General features: G+C 39.1%; 1 protein-coding gene across 4 annotated transcripts in view; it reads left to right on the top strand.

The window, feature by feature from the left end:
* Nucleotides 1-21206, top strand: part of LOC108666958 (protein Shroom2) — a 240489-nt gene that overhangs the window by 182536 nt on the left and 36747 nt on the right. For all 4 annotated transcript variants that reach the window (XM_047885466.1, XM_047885465.1, XM_047885464.1 and 1 more), the window contains one exon: nt 976-1788. In XM_047885466.1, the coding sequence (XP_047741422.1) occupies nt 976-1788 (813 nt within the window). The remainder of the gene's footprint in view (nt 1-975; nt 1789-21206) is intronic.

The following is a 21206-nucleotide window of genomic DNA, read 5'->3' as shown; positions in this document are numbered from 1 at the left end:
CACTTTTACTGCTCGATGCTGCATTTTTTGTCTTGAATTTTTTGTTTGGTCTTAATCGAGGACCTTTCCTATGAGTGTCTGGATTATCCCAACAACTAAAAAATTCTTATAATCTAGGTGGTATTCGGAAGGAATTTTCCAGTTTTTTGTAATAAATGACGATTCTTTCATTATTTCCACCTCCTCATGTTTACATATTAGCATCACGTTTGTTTCACTTGTTCAGCCTGCAGGCGTTATCATTTCAAGCTTTATATCGCAGTTATTTCGATGACAATCTTGCGTTACTTAATTTAAAATTTCGCTTAAATTTTGTTATACTATTTATATATCAGGCTTTCTGAAAAACGCATTTCCCAATTTTCAATATTTTATAGTGTTTTTAACTGTCTAACCAATAGGTATGAGCCTGGCCTTCAGTTCTTCATGATGAAATTTACCTCGTCTCCGGCGCCGCGGCTTCATTATTCATTCTATTGTCGATGCTTGTGGCAAAAACGTTTGCTGATTTTGTCGATACCCTGATCACAATAGAAGTCGATGTTGCTTCGTCTCGCCACGGTCGACGACCGATCACTTCATGATCCTTTCATTCCACGCTCCTTAATCGTAACTCGCTACATTTTCGATGTACACTCTGGATTATCAATGCAAAATAGAGGGCGTTTTTTTCTACAATGCTTTTTTGCAGCTGTTGCATACACCTGTTGCAAGCGTATCATTTTATATGAAATATTATGTTTTATTATGGCGATATTCCACAGCGCACAAGAGATAGTCCTGCTTATTTACTGTGCTTTTTCCATTTCGCACCTTTTTCCCCTTGCGCGTAATAACCTCGAATATTTGCAATTTAACTTCTGATTTCACGCAAAAAATAACTGCAACGTGCAATTACTTTTGATTTCATTGATGAATAGTATTGATTTATTGATTCACTTCGTGAATTTTTATTCCAAATCTTCTTCCTCTTAGGTCCACCGCTGCCAGCAGAAAGCCGGCTCTCCCTCCAACAGCTTTCGAGGATCTTCCTCGACCTCCTGAGCGTCCGCCAAAGAAGCCGACTCTCAGGCCTCATTTTCCTGCCTCACCAAAAGATGCGACATCTCCCTCTAGTTTTGGCAGCGATGACGCGTCCAAGTGCGGTCGTCCATATTACTACCGACGACCTCCAGCACCAGATCCTCCTTCATCCGAAGGGGCTGGACTCGTTACTGAACCGTCGACCTCGCAGTGCGATTCTCTTTCTAACGAAGATGTGCCAAATTCTAAGTACATGCACTCTTTGCATCGTATTCCTGGAAGAAATTTTAGTCACCCTGTCAATCTTAGCCCTTGTCCTTCATCGTTGCCGAACTTTAGTCAACATCAGCAGTGCAACAGTGCAGCACCTCTGTCTCCTACCATCAGGAGCTTTGCCTTGCAAACTTCCCGCTCTTCTACACCTGAGCTTCCTCCACCTCCTCCTCTTCAACAAAGTGAACTTGAAGTCACTGGACTCCCGGATGAAGAACCTTTACCTCCTCCACCCTCTGAAATCTCGCGTTCCAGTTCAAAAATTTGCGGCCCAAAAACTGCCTCAGAAACTGGATCATTCGATTGCCCTATAAACTTTGACGGCAGTTCTGATCCAAGATTGCATGACAATCTTGAATTGAATAATTTGGATTCATCTGAATCCACACTAAATCCGATGCATGCTGACTACGATCACAGCCTACCTAAGACGCCTCCTATTCTCATGTGCAAGCGTGACTCATCCGAAGATTGTGACAACAGTAAACTTGAGTAAGTAATCGCCTTTCTTTGCGTGTGAGTTGTTTTTTTCTTCATATTTATAACTTAGATTTATTGTCAAACTGAAAGTGCATTGTGCTGCTATACCTACAGTAACGTTGTGGATACAGCAGCACGTTCATCAATGCTCTAAATTTGTGAAAAAATGTCAAACGTCAATTTATCACGAATTTATTCGAAAACGCAGCTTGAGATTTGATAAAACGAACGTTAAAAGATTTTTAAAACTTGACGATTGGCTATTTTTCAATTTTAATTGAACTTATCAAGTCGATTGCATTTTTACCTAAGATAAGTACGCAAACGTGAATTTCATGTTTACAATATGGTCATAATGTTTTTAAGCGTTATGAGATATGGCCCTAAATTCTTCTCTTGGAGGTAAGTTTAACGAATTTTTAACGATTACGTAGAATAATTCTCGTTGCATGTTAATACCGAATGTTTTCAACAATGTAAGTTGCTATCTCGATGCTTCTTTGTTGGTGTCGTACGATCGAAGACCTTCTTAGTCTTACATGTCCCGTCATGTTTGACAAAACAACATGCACGAATTTCAGATTATCCGCACTCGTCATGCTTCTCCACAGGACCGTTCTATTTCATAGCGGCATTAGTTGCATCTATGGAGCAGCGCGCTCTATCATGTAAGGGTGGAGAACCCGTCTGCATGCTATCTGGGAGACTCCTAAACTCTCGTCGCACGCGTATCTGCTTGCGCTCGTAAATTATCTCAATCCTGCTCTTCGATCTGTTCTTTTATCATGAGTTAATTATCTGCGCTCTTGAACCATTTAGGTTACGCTTGAACATTCTAGATTGTAGGTTGTTCTGCTTTGAAAAATTATGAACAGAAAATAAATTAGTTAACGTTCAAAACGGTTCACTTGTCAAGTTTCTCGTGAATATACAATAAAATTTTATTCATCTGATTTAATTACTTTCGATTTTCGCTTTCTTAAAAAAACCCGGTCACGTAGTTATTCGTTTGCTTAGCCACGGCGTGTTGATATCGATGCAGATCTTAATGTATTCTTGACACGTAATTCAATGACACGTACTGCACTTCGTCTCACCCCACCTCTGCGACATTATGGTAGTGGGGGCGTGACAACTTTTATGTATTTGGGATGTGCGTTTGTGTTCATTATTCACTTTCTCTGAATTCCAGTTGAGGGGTTATTTATATTATCGTTGTGGGCTTGCGACTCGTCAAGATTCTAATTTGTATTACCATTCGTGACCTATCCAGATTATTTCACTTGTTATGGCAAGTGAAAGTTGTGTACGAGGTTGTTGATTCTACATCATTTTCAAGAAATATTGTAATCCCGCATTCCTTTTTATGGACGCTGGATCCTCATGTGTATGAGTATACTCAGTGCACGCGAACACATGAATATTTCTTAACTCTATTGTTTCTATTCATGCAATTCACAAGGAAATTGTTGAGCATTTATTTTGTATTTTTTGACCGCCTTCATTTTCATACAGTAAGAATTCATTGTTGAGCTATCGTTCGCACCTGGGAGCCATGCCGTTATATATCCATGCCTCTCTGCTATTCACACAGAAATTCACAGAAGAGATGCTTGTTGACGAAGGTGAGCGAGTTTCAGGAGTTGTTAATGCCACTGCATATCAGCAAAAACAATACAACATCAACAACTGCATCTAAAATGACGGATAGGGTAACTTATTACATTGAATAAGCGCTCCAGCATCTTCCACAAGCTAAACTTGATCTCGATTATGTTTAGTATTTCACATCCAAACTTTTTTCAATTAGGCCTCTTAATTAAAAGATAAGAGTTGTTGGTATATTTACCGACCAGATGTTTCCATCAAAATTATTAAGTGTTCAACTCCCTGTAATATAATTTGTGACCATTATGAGCACAAAGAATGTCAAAAATCTAAGTATTGTATTTCTAATCAAAGGGCTCCCTAGAATTTAGTCTATGAGACTTGTAGTTTCAGGTGCTAAATTTTTGTCCTAAACCTCCACTGAAGATTTTTATTTCAAAGGATCACTCCAAGGACTTCATTCTTCGTTCTAATTCCTACGAATATTTTTTCCCTGAAATCTGTTCTATTTTATCACAAAAGTAAGCTTTAGTCTGACCAATCCCCCATGGAGATTTTTTTATCGGTCGGACTGGGCTAAAGTTTGCCCTATATGATGCGGCAGCGCCGGCCAGGAGTCAAGAAGCCAAGGCTAGCGTCCGTAATAAGCGTTTATGCGCCTGTTCTGCCGCCCACTTGGTCTTCTGAACTAATCCTTACAACCTAGTGACATATTATTGCATGCTTGTTAACAACGAATTTTATTTTACTACCTGGGCGACACATAATCGAATGTTATTATTCTGCTAGTCTCCTAAGGCGACGAATCCTCTGCTAACGCCGCTCGCTGAACAGTGTCCGCTCCTGTACCCAAATGACGTGTATCCGCTGTCCTAATCTGAGCATACGTAGTAAATAAGCCGTGTGAATGTGTGATCTATAAATTCTCTGGCTGCAAACTTTGTGCATAGTCAATGTTATTTCTCAGATATAAAGTTGGCGCAAAAGTGATATTTTAGATTGCCATTGTAATGCATTTAGTTCGAATAAACGCAGCAGCGTTGTGAGCGACAATCTTTCGGGATCTTTTCAAAATTTCTAATTCGTGTATGTATCAAAATTTAAGTTTAAAAAGTTCAAAAATATCCATAAAATAATTTGGAGAGATTTTTATACTCATCCAGTATACGAATAATTTTGAAATAACGAACTTAAGTTTTAAAACGACTGTGCTTTGTTGTCTCGCGATGTCCCGTATAAATGATATAATCTGCCCAAGTAGATGCTCTCACTAATTCAAGAGGAATTTTTCTAGTGACATTTATTCTGATTCATCCTGGGCAATAGCGCACATAAAGATTGGTGTTGTGATGTTTATGCCAGCTTAGCTTGAGCGAGGTGCCGTAGGGTGCGCTGAGGTTGCGGTGTGGCCTCGAGCATCCTTGTGTCAGTTAGCGAGTAACCGCCGTGGAGGGAGGGTGTGCGACTCTATCGCTCTGAGTCTTGTTCGTAATAGTGAACCTTTGTCTCGTATTGTGATCCCAAGGATCTTGTGTATTCAGAAAATGAGAATTGATGATACGCTTCTTCGATTCTCTGCGTTTTGCCAATTGCCTTGGACAAATCGAGTATTTTTCATTAACTTTGGGCATAGATTTTAGAATGATTCTTTATTATTGGAATTTTTATTGGCGAGTTTATCAATTACTTTGCGGTTGGCGCAATTGTGCAGACGTTCAATCACGCTGTGTGCACCCTTCTTGTTATTTTTTTATACAGTCCTTTTATTTTAACAAATTAAGCTGTGTCAGCGCAATAGTAAATTTATTACTTCTCTTCACGTCCGTTGTGTTCGTTATTTCGCCGTAGTATGAAATATTTTCATTTTTGCATTCATATAGGGCCGCCCGGCCGAGAGCTAAAGAAATAATCAATGCTCAAGTTAGAATATATAAAGAAAGAATCGAGTTTCTTTTCAATACCGATTACCGAAAGGTTTTCCATCCTGCACTGATTAAGTCTCTTAATGGTCTCGCAATCGACTTCTAAACAATAATATCTAGCTGATCGACATTTAACTATGCACGATGTAAAGCGGGTACATACACAGTTTGATTTATTTCGAAAACGGTTTTCCTCGAAAAAGAGATTAGTTGAGGTGTGTTTCTTTAAATACATCGGTTGTATTCATCGCAGCAGTTTTTCAGTGTACGAGTTCTATGACGTAGCTACGGAGTAGTTCCAACGCTGCTGTAGTCTCGCTCAGCTTTTAGGCACACAGTCTTTTGTTTGCACGACTCGTACAAGGAAGCACGTGCCTATTGAACGTATAAGTGAGCACAATTGCGTACAATTTTGTATATAGTGTGGGTCTGATGCAGTTTTGCCCCGTACTTACTGTATAAGATTAAAGGTTTGTGCTCGGCACGCACTCCGACTATGTGATCTCAGTTTCAAGTGGCTGATCAAGACAGAGCTATGAAATCGAGTTTAGGTTATTTCATATGGGGTTTTCAGATCATTCCTGTGTAAAATTTTCTATGATGTTGTAACTTCTGACGACGAATGTTAAACGACATTTATTAAAGCCGAACTTCGAAGTTCATACTGCAACTTAGCCTACTCTCTTAGTGCTTTTCCTGAGTAAGGCATTTTGATCTGTATTTTTCCATTCCCCAATGTCTATTCTGTTCGTGTATTAGATTCAAGATATCTCCATAATGATTAAATAATAAATCCATACTTATGCATGGTCAATAATGCCTGATATTATCAGAATTTTTGTTATAAGCAGTTTAAACATTTATATTTTGCACCCAAACTATTTCCCATTTTTATGAGAATTCGACGGTTTCCTTTTGGTTGTTTCACTGCCGGCTTCTGTTATATCAAGTGCCGCCTCAGCAGCGGTTCCTAGATTGCCCTTCTACCAACGTACGTGGCTGGAGCCCGCATTCTTGGCAGGGTCAACCCCACGGCAGCGCGGAGTAGCCTTGCTCCCGCCGAGTGCTCTGATCAATGCGCATGGACTTCCATTTTAGAGCCTTGCTTTTTTGCACGTTTCCGCTTTTTGTTCGCGTGTTATTTGGTGAGAGTTTCCGACTGACACTCGCCATTCTGTTTTTATGCTATATAGTTTTGATTTCATTTTGTTATGAATCTCACGATACGACTTGACCTGATTTTTCCTCATTATCCAACAGACAATTTTATTTCAGCAAATTGTCTTCCCAGTTCTTAGTTTTAATCCAAAATTCAATTCGACCTTCCACGATTGATCAAAATTATTCCTCAATCTCTGAGCATCTTACTCTCTAATGAGACATTTTAAGAAATCTTCATATAGAGTTTGTCTATTCATGTTCACGGCCTTCTTTATATTTCTTCAATTCTGCTCATTTACTTTGAAAAAATTTGATATGAACTTTGCTGTCAGGTTGTTAGTTAATTTTTATAGAAAACGAAAAAGAAAAAAAAAGTTGTTTAGCTCGCAATTCGGGCTAATTGATTATAGTTACTCGTATATTTGTGATCTGGTGCCAGGTAGAAGTTGACATTACTCCCTTTCCGTTTTGAGTGATCCATATCTCTTCATCAATATTTTCTTATTTGAGCCCATCTTCTTTAGTCCTAGATAAATTTTTTCTTACTGATGGTTAATGTATGAATTCGAAATTTGTTGAGACATACAGTCCGGCTCGTTAGCACTTTAAGAACAACGCGTCTAGATGTATTGTACATTGCCAACAACTGCATTGAGCGGTCGACCCCATCTATACAATTTTTCTCGCATCAAGTTTCGCTCGTAATATTTATCGGTTGCCGCTGTACTCGATCAAATTAAAGGCAATCATATAATCGTATTCTATTCCCGCCGTTGGATATATCCATTTTTCTGAGCTTCGATCAGTACCAGAATCTGACAACAAATAACTTTGTCTCGTGATTTTTAGGACGCGAGTCCTTGACTTGTTCTGTTGAGAAGATTTGTTGCTTTAAACTTTATTTACTGATCATTTTATTAGTACATTTTTTCTTGTTTGGTGACTTGGTGAATTCATACCATCCTCCGTCATAGTATCTTTTATATTCATCGAAGAAAACTTGAGTGTTATCATTTCTTTCTAGCCATGTAAATGATATGTAGTTTTTTATGCATGATTTTTCATTTCCTGTCTAAAATTTCTCTCGATTTTTCGTCTCAATGCCAGATTCGTTTTTCAAATCAAGTAAAATTTAACGATGCCGTTGGCAACGGACAAATTTCGGCCATTGCAATTCAAATTGTTTTGCTTAGATGCTTACAAAACTTTTGATGTCTGGTCTCCGGTGTCTCTTGACCGCTTCTGAACTCTCTCCGCTTCCGGTCTGTGTTAATCGCCGCTACGCTCAGCCGCCGGAGGTGTCAGAGAGCGTCTCATATTCTTCCAATTTTGAACAATCAGCACGGTTTAAAGTCCTGTACTCGTCTTCCTGTGACGACTCGCATGACGCGCACGGCAATTCCTCAGTCGTAATGCCAGAGCAAGGGCGTTTATTTGTCCAGAAAATCAGGCTTCCCGTTAGACGCCGAAGTGCAACGACACAGCGACTGTAATTGGTTGCTGCAAATCTATTCTGTGATCATCCCATAAGTGTTTCATATTCTGTGCAAATTTTGACTTTATGCCGTTTATGCAATTAGGTTTTCGAAGAATGTAATCGCGTGAATAAAATGTTTACTTCTCTTCAGCTTACCTCGATAAATCGATTGAAATCACCTGAAAATAGAAGATGAAATTTTTAATTGCCTGTTGTTCCCGGCGTAACGGTTTTTCTCCAATCAAATGAACGCTGTTAGCTTGTTTTTATCCGTTAATTCTACTTCATCCGTGAAAATTCGTGTGTTGCGACCGGCAGAGTATCCGTCCTCGATGCGCCTCGCGGAGATCGCAAGCGTGACGTCGATGTCATAAAACTCGTCACATTTTATCGACGATGCTTCCGTTTAGTGGAACAGAGTGTTTCTTCTTCTGAATGGGTCGACCATGCTCATCGTTTGAGTAAACTTGTTACATCCGATAGCTTCGATTTACTTCTAGACTGCCTTCTCTTCATGCCTGACAATCCTTGAAAACTTGCTTTCTTATCCTGACAGTTTATTCAAAGGAAAACGTGTTCGATTTAGTGTTTAGACTATTTTAGAGAAACTTTTGACGTTTGGTTGCTTCTGACTTCAGCGGAGGCAAGTAATGAACTTACAAGGCTTCATTTTCATGGCCAGACTGCATGAGCGAATGACTGCACTTCCGACCGCAAATTTTCTTCCTTTCCTTACCTTCATCAGTTTGTTGCTCTTTGCTACGTAGAAACCACTCGGCAACTTGGCTGGCAATAGCAGACATCATGCGACACGCTGCTTGTATATACAACCGACCGGAAGCCGTGGTTGCAGCTAGGATGCATTTGACTGCATATGAGTTTTGGCAGTTTTTATTTTACTTTTCTGCTTAGAAAACCATATCGAGTTATGTACTCGATATGTTATGAGCGTTTAAAAAAAATTATCGGATTCAGTATTGGATTTATCTCTGAGCGAGGACACAATTTTATCTTTGAACTAGGACTGTGCAATTGATAAATTGACAGCTCGTGTTGAATATAAAAGTAGTGTATTTAAAGAAATCATATAAATTTATATTCAGTTTAGTAGATAGAACTCGCAAGTAACTCGTCGAATGCATGCTTGGAAATTAGCCAAAAACCTGTTGCTTTCTATTAATGCACCTCCTGTTGGCTCCTGCCCATAGTTTGTTTCATTCATTTATTTATCTATTTCCTATTTTTATCTTTTAATTATCTTTGTAGATTATGAGATTTAGACACGTGCCGTGAGGTGTAAATTGTTGAGTATACAAAAGGAATCGTGGCCTTATTTTTGCATGACTGTGTTACATACATGCCTGACCAAGATTATTCCCGAGCTCTGTCATCACATCTGCTGTTATTAATGTTCTCGTCAGTCATTAAGTTGTTTATTAAAATATTCCGAGAAAATGTTGTACCCATAACGTCATGGCTTCGCCGTTATACTTCCTCTGTTCCCATTGAAAATAATACGAAATACACTGCCGTTTACTCACACATAAACGTCCTTTGTATCCTTATCGTCCCTATACATTATTAGACAGTAATTCCCGATCGGTATTACGTGTTTTGGTCTTCGCTCCGATTGGGATGCGAGCACCCTGTCTAAGCGCTCATTCCCCAGCTCTCTATGGTTTCCAATACGATGCCGGCACGAAACTGAAACCTTGCTTCATTTAACCTTCTCCTTTCTCACATTTATAGTCGCTCACTCGAGAGCATTTATTCCTAAATTCTGGGGACTTGAGCATTTCAATTTGTATTATATTCGGATTTCTTTAAATTTGACTTGATCGCGTATATTAACTTGCGACCATTTTCTGTACATGGTAATTTTGAAACCAACAATATGTGTAATTCTACGTTGAAGGTCAGTGCGTAAAAGTTATATATGAATATGCTGCCGTTTGATATTACTTGATATACTGCGACCCCAAAATTTAGCTAAACAATAGCGATGATCATCATCACCGTTTTTGAGGAAGAGGCTCAACTATTGTTACGGTCGTTCGTTATTTTTGCTGTGCAAAATTGCTCGAATTGAGCATAATCCGATATTGGGTCGAAGCTTCCATATTTTTTTATCAGATCAGCCGTCATAACTTGCACAAGAGACGCATCGCCATTCTTCAATATTCCACCCTGCTCTGTGATTTGGGATTTGTGCTCAAGTTTTTTGCTTCTGTCAGTCCAGCTGGCGAGTTTTGTGCAGCAACTTCATAAGATGCGCATGTGGATTTACTCAACTTGGTGATTTACCAGGCGATTGCGATTCAGTAATTCAATCTATATCAAAGATTGGAACAATAAGTTATTATAAGCTTTTTTCGTCAGGGTTGAAACATATAACAAATATCTCATGTCCCAGTAGAGAATTTTTTCCGAATATGCAACTTTTACCTGACCAGGGTCAGCCGAAATGAATTTTTCATTCACGCCTTGAGATTTTAGTTCCGCACTATTTATGTTTTTAAACTCGGTAACTAATAAGTAGTATAACGATGGTACTGCATCTCGTATCCCTATGTTTTTTACAGAACGGAAAGCGTTTATTTTTGATGAATACATTCGCTCTGGCTATCTATTGAGAGCAACGGAACAATGCAAGATAGTGACACTCGGGCGTCACCTCCTGCGCTGCTTCGACACCCTCCGTGCCTCTCCTTCTAACTCCAAACAATAGCAAATGTTACCCGTGACGGAGCATTTTTTCGTGCCAAGGTTTTTATAGTGCTTGTAAAGTTGTTTGGTAACATGACAGCCTGATTTCTCCTGCGCTTACACATCATGTTTTTCTACTGACTTTTTTCGCCTTTTTAAATTTGACGTTAACATAAAAATCGTGGAGAAAAGTTATCAATTTCATTCGTACATCTATACTACCGTTTTAAGTTGTTTATTGTTGTATTGTACAATTATTGTTAGTTGTTACTAATCATGATTGTTTTTTACAGTGGTGTTATAGTTAATGGCTAAGTTTAAACGAACGTTCCATACGTAGGAAAGCGACCTGGAATAATGCAAAGGAATTTAAGAACTGTCAGAGATTCACAAACGGTGATTTCAGTTGTGATTTGCTGGTTGCGACGTCGCAGCGAGGATTGCGGCTGGTAATCCTGGATGAGCTGCGATTTCAAAATTTGCTCCTCCTCTTTACCGTTCAAGTATTGTGCAATTGTGCAACCTGTGCGTTCACGCCAAGTTTTTCTGACACGCACAAGATTTCCGTGAGCTGTGAAATGTGAGGCTCAGCTTCTTAACTTGCTTCAATACGACATCATTTTGAACAGGTTTATCTCCAAGCTTTTCTTTGATCTCGGTTGACAAAATGTGATCTCAGGCTCAGGCAACTTTCGCTTTGAGTGTCAAGGAAGAATTGTGTGCAATATTAATATAACTGGAAACAATTCAGGGATCTTTTTTTCTAAATTCAGACTTAAATGAAAACCTGGATATCCGACAACATGGGGCGCTTCTGGATTTACTGGTAAGTTTTGCATGCAACCTAAATTCCTAGTAGGCCAAATTCACGACTAATTTATTGAATTTTATTTATCGTAGGCCAAATTCACGACTAATTTATTAAATTGATCCATTTATATCATATCTCTTTATTTTAGTTTTTAGATTTTTATCTGAATTTTATTCGCGCATATTTATTTATTTGATTATTTTATTATTCTATCAATTCACCTGTGGATAAATTCAATCATGATTGCATATTTGATGGAAATACCTTTGTTCGGAGACTAGCATCAGCTGGTGAAAGTTGAGAGAGATCTTTTATTTCTAGTTAATAATAATGTCATTTTGTGATTTTTACTTACGTACGCATTACCGCTGTGACGCGTGATGACCGCTTCGTAAATGCCATGATCAGCAGAATTCTGTGTCGCAATCTCTGGCGGACGATCGACCATCTGCATGAGGTCATCTGATGGATCCCTGATGGCTCGCGGTATTTCGTCATGAGTTTGGAATGTCCTGGCGATTTAATGAACTCTTTTCGGGTCACCTTGTTTTTTTACAGCTTTTTCTCTTTTCTCTGGTCGAAACATATTTATTGTTTTTGCGTACGATTGTTGCCTCCTTGCTAACTTTATTGCATGTATTTTCTACTCAGCAGCCTTTGAAGAGTTTTCATATTCGACTGATGCTCTAATTGTTTATGCGAAAAATTGACTTGCAATTAATAAATACTTTATTTGCTTTTAACAAAAAAAAATTGACGTTTGGCAAAAATTCATTTGAGTTATATGTGAATGAATTCTGTGTTAAATTAACTGAGCTGAGAAATTATCCCATACGGACAGTTTAACACCCGCTCCAACGGAAGATGAATTTGCCATTAACGTCGCGGAAATCTTCGTGGGTCGTTGCTCCCTTACTCACTGTCGCCTGTCAGTTGATAATCGTCTTAAAATTCTCCCGCTGGATCATTCTAGGGGCGTCCCGTTCTGATCCTCTTGCGACCGTTTTAAGTGGCGTCATTTAAGCGAATGCGCGCGTACAAAGAACCGCACGATTCCCGTCATCTTTAAGCTTGTGGAATCAAACCCTTTCTTTGTTCCTCGTCAACTGGCTTGGTTGGATCAGAGAGTCGATTCATGTTCATGAACGCAAGATGCTCATCGCTCTGACCATAGGAATTTTACAACGCATACTCGTCTATTCTTAACGAAAATTTAGCGGGGTTCCCGCTCTTCATAGCGGGATTGCCAATTTTAGCCATTGTTCAAATGGATTTTATGTCGTTCAATTTGCAAGTTTTAACTTGAATTTGGGACTCGCAACTATAACTTAGAAGTTCCTAATTTCTTTATAAGCATTGTCATCGCATTTTCCTAGAGTGCACTTGAGTGTTTGTATAACTGGGTGTACGGACCTGAAGTCGTTCTCAAACCGATACCTCCGGCACGTTTCACCAGTTTTTTCAATTGTACTCCAACGACTGATTTATAATTATTTGTTTTCTACTGACTATATCTATTTGACTGAAGGAGCAAACCATAGCACACCCTTGTCAAATCATCAGTCATGGCCTTACTTAGAAGAGAAGTATAGAAGCAAATTAGATCGCAATGTAAGTACCACGGACGAGTTTTAGTAACTGACGTTTAGCCTCTGGCATGGAGGAAAGCACTCGCTGTAGTCGTCGTGTCCGACCTTCACCCCGGCCGATGAACGACCTTCAGGTTGACGCCTTCTTCTCGGCCTCCGGTTCTGGCGGCTCTCGAGAACGGTTTTTTCGACTCCAATTCGCGTCCTCGGTGTTTTTTTTAATGAGCTCGGGTCCATCTTGTCTTCATATCGGTTAATGCTCTATCGTAATTTGTTGTGTGCACTACAGCAGAAGAGAAATTCCACAGCAAGTGCACATCGCCGCTGTTCAGCTAATCTGGAAGCATTTCAGCAACTTGCCTAACCGGCTTCAGGATTTCGTCCCTTGAATACCGATGAATATTTGACTTGAGCGCTGCATTTTAGCTTTCTGTTGATCATGCACACGATTTTGTGTTTATTGTATAGTTTTCCGTCATCTTGACTAGAATTATATATTAATTGCCTGACTTGCAATGAGGTGCTGAATTGCTTGGTCTCAAAAAGTTAGGAAGTTGTTGGGTATTGGGTTGTTTGTTATCTTGATACTTCCCATAAATTCACATAGATAGCCTTTTAAGCTCCTCTGCTGTGGATCACTGATGGGATCGTAAGTCACGATGGGTTAGGCTGTCGTATCTCAGCTGGACTGCCTCACTATTTTACGTTCGGTCGTGACTCTTGGCCAGACTTTTACTGCCGCCTCAACACAGCATTGAAACTAGCGACTTAGAGACCTTTTGTGCGCGGACTCTAAAATGGATTAAGTTTGCTCCGCGGTCGTTAGAACTGTTTACTTTTGTCACGGTGCACCGTATGAGTGGAATGACCTTTACCATTTGCTCATTTCTTTCACTTCTTTTCATGCTGGACTTTCTGTTGTTCACGACGTATTTTTCATTATTCTTGAATTAGGTTGTATATTTTTGCGTGCACTTGACCGATTAGAAACATAGGAAACAGTTAAAACTTATTTTTAGTTACCATCATTATTAAGACAGATTATATCTGAAATGACTACATCAATTTCAAGCTGCCATCTTGAAAAAAAAAAACGAAAATAACATTATTTTAAAAATCCCACGATTTTGAACACCACCCATTTGCACCTTCTGCTATTATTTGGGCATGAATTCCCACTTGATCAAGAGGCTACCTTTGCACCATGTAGCGGAGGCTACGGAAGAAAGCGCCCGCGACCAAAGCCCGGGATGAGACCATTTTTTTTTCGCCGCGACCTTGGGATGCCCTCGAACCTTTTGTCCGTTGAGTGCTGAGCAGCTGCGAACTTTCATCTTCACAGCCTCATGGCTGGGTGTTTTTTTATGATGGTGGACTATCTTGTCATTTTTCTTGGATGTGCGGCCTTTTAGATTTATGACTCGAGCTACGCTGCTGCTGCGCAATCTGATGCTCCCGGTCACCCCTGACGAAGGCTTCGTGTTTGTGTTCTCGTAGGCTTGAGCTGCTAATAGCTCTGCCAGATCACTGTTCTATAGTTCATTAGCTGGTGCCGCCATCTCAATGAATTCTTATGACGATTCATATAAGCACGAATAATGCGAACGCGATTTATTTGCTTAATAAACGAAGAGCAAGTAGCAAATTCTTGCTTTTATTTACATGGATTATTTGTTTATGTATTGAGAAAAATATGTCGATTTTAAAATTCGCAAAATTATATCGTTCCTTTATCTTATAAAGTTAATGAACTAACTTTATTTAGTGAATTAACTAATATATAATTTACTATCGAACCTGTCGGGAATAATAGATATTAACAATTCGAAATAAGGCCTGCAGTGTATTATTTGGCATCATTGAATAATCGCCAGTCCGTCAGAAATGGATGAAACGACCTTTTGTTCTCTTGAAATGGCAGGCAGCTTAATGAAAGTCAGTCATGCGATAGCGAAAACAGTTTCTCCTTTTATACCGCACGCGATGAAACTTGAAGCTTTGTTAGTGCTGTAAACAATGGTCTCTTTATTTACCAGCAAATAACATTTCAGTCAAAACTTTCGATATCCCGTTATTTCTTGCCTATGGTTAAAAGTTGCGTAATTCCATCTACACTGTTCTACGAGAAGCACGTCTGAATGATCCCGATGAAGTATCCACAAATTACAAGAGATTATTGTTATTTTGTAATATTTTTCCCCATTCTCGTAAGGCCTCATCTCGAATCTGGCGGATGAAGATAGTGGTGTCATTTCAGCACGATTAGAAGTTCGAATGTGTAGGCCTCATTACGACTCTAATAATTTTCTTCGTTTTAATTTCCGGTTCGGTATTGGCGTCATTTGATCGATTAATTTCATGAACGTGCACATATATTGTTAGATAATGATTCAACGTGCTGACGTAAACGTGTGATTCATCGATAATAATTATATTGACTCTTTATCAGGGTCATGTCGGGTAAAGGTACCTTGATTTTGTTGACTTATCAGCGACATCAAGCACGATGTTACGTGGTTATTTTGAAGCCGTCGTTGTGAGGCGACGCTTGCAGGTTCCAGTCCGCAGTTTAGACCATGGAAGGTTCAACCGAGCGTAACCAAACTGGGGTTATCGTCCGTGCACGCACCCAGTCATGCCTTTACTAAATGAAGACGAAAAACAAACAATGCAGCTCCAGAAATGTAACGGCATCAGATGAATAAGAAACCAACCTAGTGACGTCGTGCTCGATCAAAATTTATGCCTTTAGAAGGAGCCTAGAAATTTATGGCTGAACACGCGCCATGCATTTATGGAGTTTACCACAGCATTCATAATGCCCCCCTGTAGGGAAAGTAGAATTAAAATTTGGGTCAATAAACTCACGGGTAATATCACATGCTCGTCCTAAAATGGAAATCGACAATGCATGATGCAGGGCTCGCTAAAAAATCCCCGTATAACACCGATCGCAATGGGCTAAATAATTGCAATCGTCGACTGGAGTAAATTTTGCGTAGTCAGGACAAATTTAGCACACAATATACTGTGGTGCGTCGTTAATGGTTGCGGTGTCACAATTCTACTCTCGTATTTCTAAGGACTTTGTAGCATCTGAGTGAAAATCGGAGAGAAATCATGTTGAGCTGAAACTGGATTCCAAAACGTCAACAACGAATAACGGGACCTGACAATTGATTTATCTGCAATCAGAGCGTAACGCTTTTATTTACCTGTCGAAGATTCTACGTTTAGGAAAGCAAGGATGACAGCAAGTTTCTTCTCGGTAAAGAGACGAAAGGTCAAGTGAACTCTGCATGCCATGAAGAACAAGGAAGCGAATGGAAACGCGGCATGTGCTCTATGACGCAACAAGACTTGCGGGCACGTTCTCGCAGCCCCATAACAATAATACTTGCTCAATCGAGCGCCCTCTCACCGTCCACTCCCCTTAAAAGAAATGAATATGATATCGAAGGATCAATCGTGTTTAACACATGAGTGTGGTTTGTTGAAATTTATAATTTATTCAAGTCAAGAGTTCAAAAAATGTCCCAAATTTTTGAGATAATGTAGAATTACGGTGTATTTTATTAGTACAGAACACTCGGTGATGTAGTAAATCTACTATCGAACATAAAGCGCGAAGACTGGTTGAAGATCAGCTAGTACCTTGATGACAAAATGTACATAATAGAAAAAGTATACGAGTATAGTGCATCATTCAGCATGACTCATAAAGAGATAAGCACGTCGTAAAAACGAAAGTCAGGCGCTCAGTACATGTTTACGACTTCATTTCATGACTAACACGGCAATTGATCTGCAAAAAATAACGAACCGACCCACAACTGGCGAGGTATAGCACAGAGAAGCGTACCTGGGGTGTTATAAACTAAATCAGTTGCGTAATTTGAATTTTGAAACAAAATGAAGCTTAATCAAACAGAAATAAAAACACTAAAACTTTTTGCAAAGAGTATTTGAGGCAAGAGCACGCGGTACTTCATTCTTTCGCTGCTGTGATCTCGTTTCATGGACACATCGAAAATATAAGTAGTTGATGTTCTGCCACCGGTCGGTCATTCGCCATTAATTCTAAACGTGATGGAAGAACTTCCAGGCCAGCATGTCACAACGTTTGAGTTTTGAATACCTAAACGTTTGTTGCCTAAATTAAGAAATCGCACAGCCAACATGAACCAACGATAAAATCTTAGATATTATATGAGAAGAATACTTGCGTCACAATTCATGTACTAATTTCAAAACCAGAATGGTAAGTGGACGGCGCGTTGAAATAATGTGAAAACGAGCTGAGCGAATTGCGTTGCAATTGCATTTACGAGACAATTCGCTTGAGGTTAACGTTCCAGGAAGCGGTTGGTCATCGTCGACGCGTGTGTGAGTAAATTGCAGAGTAATAATAAGCACGAGAGCGCAGATCTGACATACCAAATGTGCATATCAACCAGGAATTGTGCTCGCGATAAATTTGACCACAATTCGATAAGCATAGTTTACTCATAAATTTTATATCAAAACTAAGTAGAATATTTATACCCCATCAACGATACATGTGATTTTATTGTTTTTCCGTTGTTATTATTTGTATCGAACACTGGGAGAGCAGGAATTTGATGAGGGAGAAGTGTGATGGGAGGTGAAAGTTAAGGTTAGACGTCAACACAGGTCTAAAAAATATAACTCGGTACTCACTTCAGTGTGTGACAGAGAGCGCATTTTCTCGTCGACGAAAACGTGAATTCACGGACGGACAGACAGACAGACGGACGGACGGACAGATGGACATGGCGAGCACAATAGTGAATTTTTTTCATAAATGAGAAAATGCGCTAAAAAGGGACAGAATTTTTATTATGAAGAGCACTTAGGATACCTTAAATTCAAAAGGTAATTTAATGTTGGACGAGCAATAACAAATTCCTGACGAATTCCTATAGTTCCTCTTAGTGGAAATTCTTTAAAATATTCAATGAAATGAACACTAAAGCTCTTAACTTTAGTAGTATCCTCACTTTTTATAAGTCCTACTTATCGAAAAACAATTATCAGCTACAACTTGTGTTTTGCATTCAGAGGGTAAAACTAATTAATTGCTCAGTTACGTTGTCTCATTTACCCGATGAAAGCTCCACAGCTCAGATTGGCTTTACGCTCCCTGATGGGTATTTTTCTCTGAAATAACCATGGAATTATATAATTAATTTTGAATGACGCCTCAAAAAAAAAACAGAATTCATTGAAATAACAAAATTTCTGGTCAGCAAGCTGAATCATCAGGAGCTGAACTAGTTCATTAACTACATCCTGCATTGTCTTGTTAGGGCTGGTGTAAAGTTAGGGTGATACGACTGACCAGAGCGCGGTGAATGCCCGTCGTCCATGATGTTGCTGCGTCACGAAAATATTCCTGCACGCTGCAACGTTCTCCTCGTAGCTGGTCGAGTTTTTTTGAGATTACCGAGATCATGTGAAAGATGCATACAACATTTAACGACACCGTTCTGTTAGAGGTTTTTCTTTCTCGGTTGGTTAATGTGTTTTCCGATAATTAACGAGTATTGGAACGGGAATTCTCCTTCCATTGTTTTTAAATTGACGTTTTCGTGGCATTGTTTACAAATTTTCTAAGATTCGGTGCTTGTGCACTGAGGTAAGCCATTGCGTAGTGATTACCATTATTTTTGGGGGGCGCACCCGGTGACCAATAATGTCCTACATTGTCTCCATTGCCATTGTTATTTCAATAATAATAATAATAATGGTAATGGTCCTATCTGCACCTCAACCGGAGTATAAAGAGCACATGCCAACCAAGTGCCGTCTCCATCCCCTACCAGATATTAAAAGGCCCTTAATCGATTAATGCATTTTACGGTTGGTTTCATTGCTTCTATCAAAACGCGAACAGTTCTACAAATTTCTAATATTTCCCCTAGTTGATGATGATTGATTGTTATGCATGGGAACAGATGAATTTTAACTTTTTGTTTTCACGTGCAACTTAAACTCGAGATGTTCTTTTCAGACGATTCGGCAATAAATTTTCAGAAATTTTAAACATTTTTTTATAGTTCCATAAAAATATTTTCAGAAAGCTCTAGTGACGAAAAAATAGATTCCGTCAAATTGGTCGTCATTTTAGTGTCCATCATCACCAGCCTTAATTGGTTGGTGATGATGGCTCAGTTTCTGAGGAAAAACTATTTCCCTTGTAATCTATTTGAACAAAAAGGAGTCATCATCTTCCTTTGATACTGCAGAGCCATCCGTTTTAACGTACTTTCGGTCATAATGGACTGCACCGAGACTTGATGAAATTGATGGCAGGTCTTCTCGCGACCGGTTCCTAATTACATGTGGTCTCGTAACACTTGCTGGTCTCGTGCTTTTTTGTCGCCTGAACACTAAATTTCGCTGATAATAATCGTCAAATGAAAGATATTTTACAAGGAATGGTTGTTCGCCATTTTACAAAGATTAAATTTATCCTGTGTTTGGTATTTTTCACTTACGGATTTAAGCGATCGATAACCGAGTTTCGGTCGAGCATGAAACAAAATCGGTCTGTTTTTTTCACGATGGCAACAGTCCATTAATTTTTACGCTTGTACGTTACATTAATGTGAGTATACCTAGATATATTTTGCCATCTTGTTTAATGTTTTAAAAATATAGAATTACCGAGTCGTTCGACAAATTTCATCAATTGTTGATACTTGGCCGCTTATTTTCAGACCTAACTTCAACTCACTCACTCACTCAGTAACTTGTTATGGTATGCTGTTGCGTCTAATTTTTTATTCGTCGGTTTATTATGTTAGTTATGAGTCAGCGAGTTTCATTCTTCGTTCCGAAACAATAAAACTTACTCCATCGATCAATATTTTTCTGTTTGAGCCATTGTTTTTATTGTGCGACTAAATATTGAATGCAATTTCAAAATACATATTGGAAAATTCAATTGTTTCGTGATATTTCTTCACATGTATATTGCTTGAATTTTTTCTCCTGTATTCGGCGGTGAAGGTTTACGGAAGGGAATTTGAAGGCCTAAGCCAGGCAATAGGACACGTTCGGTCACCCACATTCGTCTGTGAGATATTTTTGGTACTCGCGACTATAACCTGGCTTCTGTGAAATTCACGTACTTCGCTGAGGTCAAACATCTGAAATTAACGTGGCCATTTTGTGTGGTTTCTTCGATGTTTTCACATGCAATTCTGGCCTTGGTGCTGGATTCGCACTGGTATCTGTTTTGTTTTACCGCCTTCTCTCCTCGATATATGTCCGTGTCTCCAAGTTTATAGTATAACTCATTATAATTCACAGAACTGAATGCAATATTCTTACTTGGTACATTTGAGGAGTATTTTCATGCCATTAGCCCTTGGTAAAGCAATATCTATCGGAATATTTGCATTAAAATACGTCGCCGCAAATCAACTCCATCAATCACCATAAAATCAATATCAATTTGTTCCTGGGTGATTATTCATTCAATGTGAATTCACATTTTTAATGTAAACTTTATCTCTATATGAATATTTCATGAACAGGTTTATTCTTTACATTTATCTTAAGGCATTTCTCTGGAGTTTTTGACGAAGAAAATATTACTTTACCAAGTTTCATATAGAAATGACCATGCATATGTAGTTGGCTAACCTCCGTGGGAGCACCATTTATTTACCGGTGGAAATTCTTCTGTAAGCTTGGTCAGTCGCTTTTACGATTCGAAAAGGTATTGTACCTTGAAAAGGTAATTATTACACAGGGCCTGCCGAGCCTTTTTGGTCATTGAGCCGTTGTTCCGTTGTTGGTCCGATAGAAAACCGTCGAGTTCATTTTTGTTGTTGCTAATGTTCTGTAATCTCGACCTCACGATCTTGTAACCAATTGCTTTCAGTACCGTTGAGTTAATTGACTGGTTCAGACAAAGATCTTGTGACGATTGGAATGTCGTGGGAAATTTTGGGGTAATCTTCGCTCCGTTGATAAAGGCTAGGATGATTTCTGCACGATTTTACCCCAACCTAGCAACGTGGGACGTGCACCTTGAGCACGCAGTCTCCGTGGGAACTTATTCCTTGATGCCCCTGCACTCTAGCTACAGTTTCGATGTTCCGACATGCAACACGATGATTATA

The sequence above is a fragment of the Hyalella azteca genome, unplaced genomic scaffold, assembly GCF_000764305.2.
Source record: "Hyalella azteca isolate HAZT.00-mixed unplaced genomic scaffold, Hazt_2.0.2 contig17983, whole genome shotgun sequence".
In the NCBI taxonomy this organism is placed as follows: Eukaryota; Metazoa; Arthropoda; class Malacostraca; order Amphipoda; family Hyalellidae; genus Hyalella; species Hyalella azteca.
The sequence above is the reverse complement of the archived record's forward strand: the minus strand, read 5'-3'. Positions and strand labels throughout refer to the sequence as shown.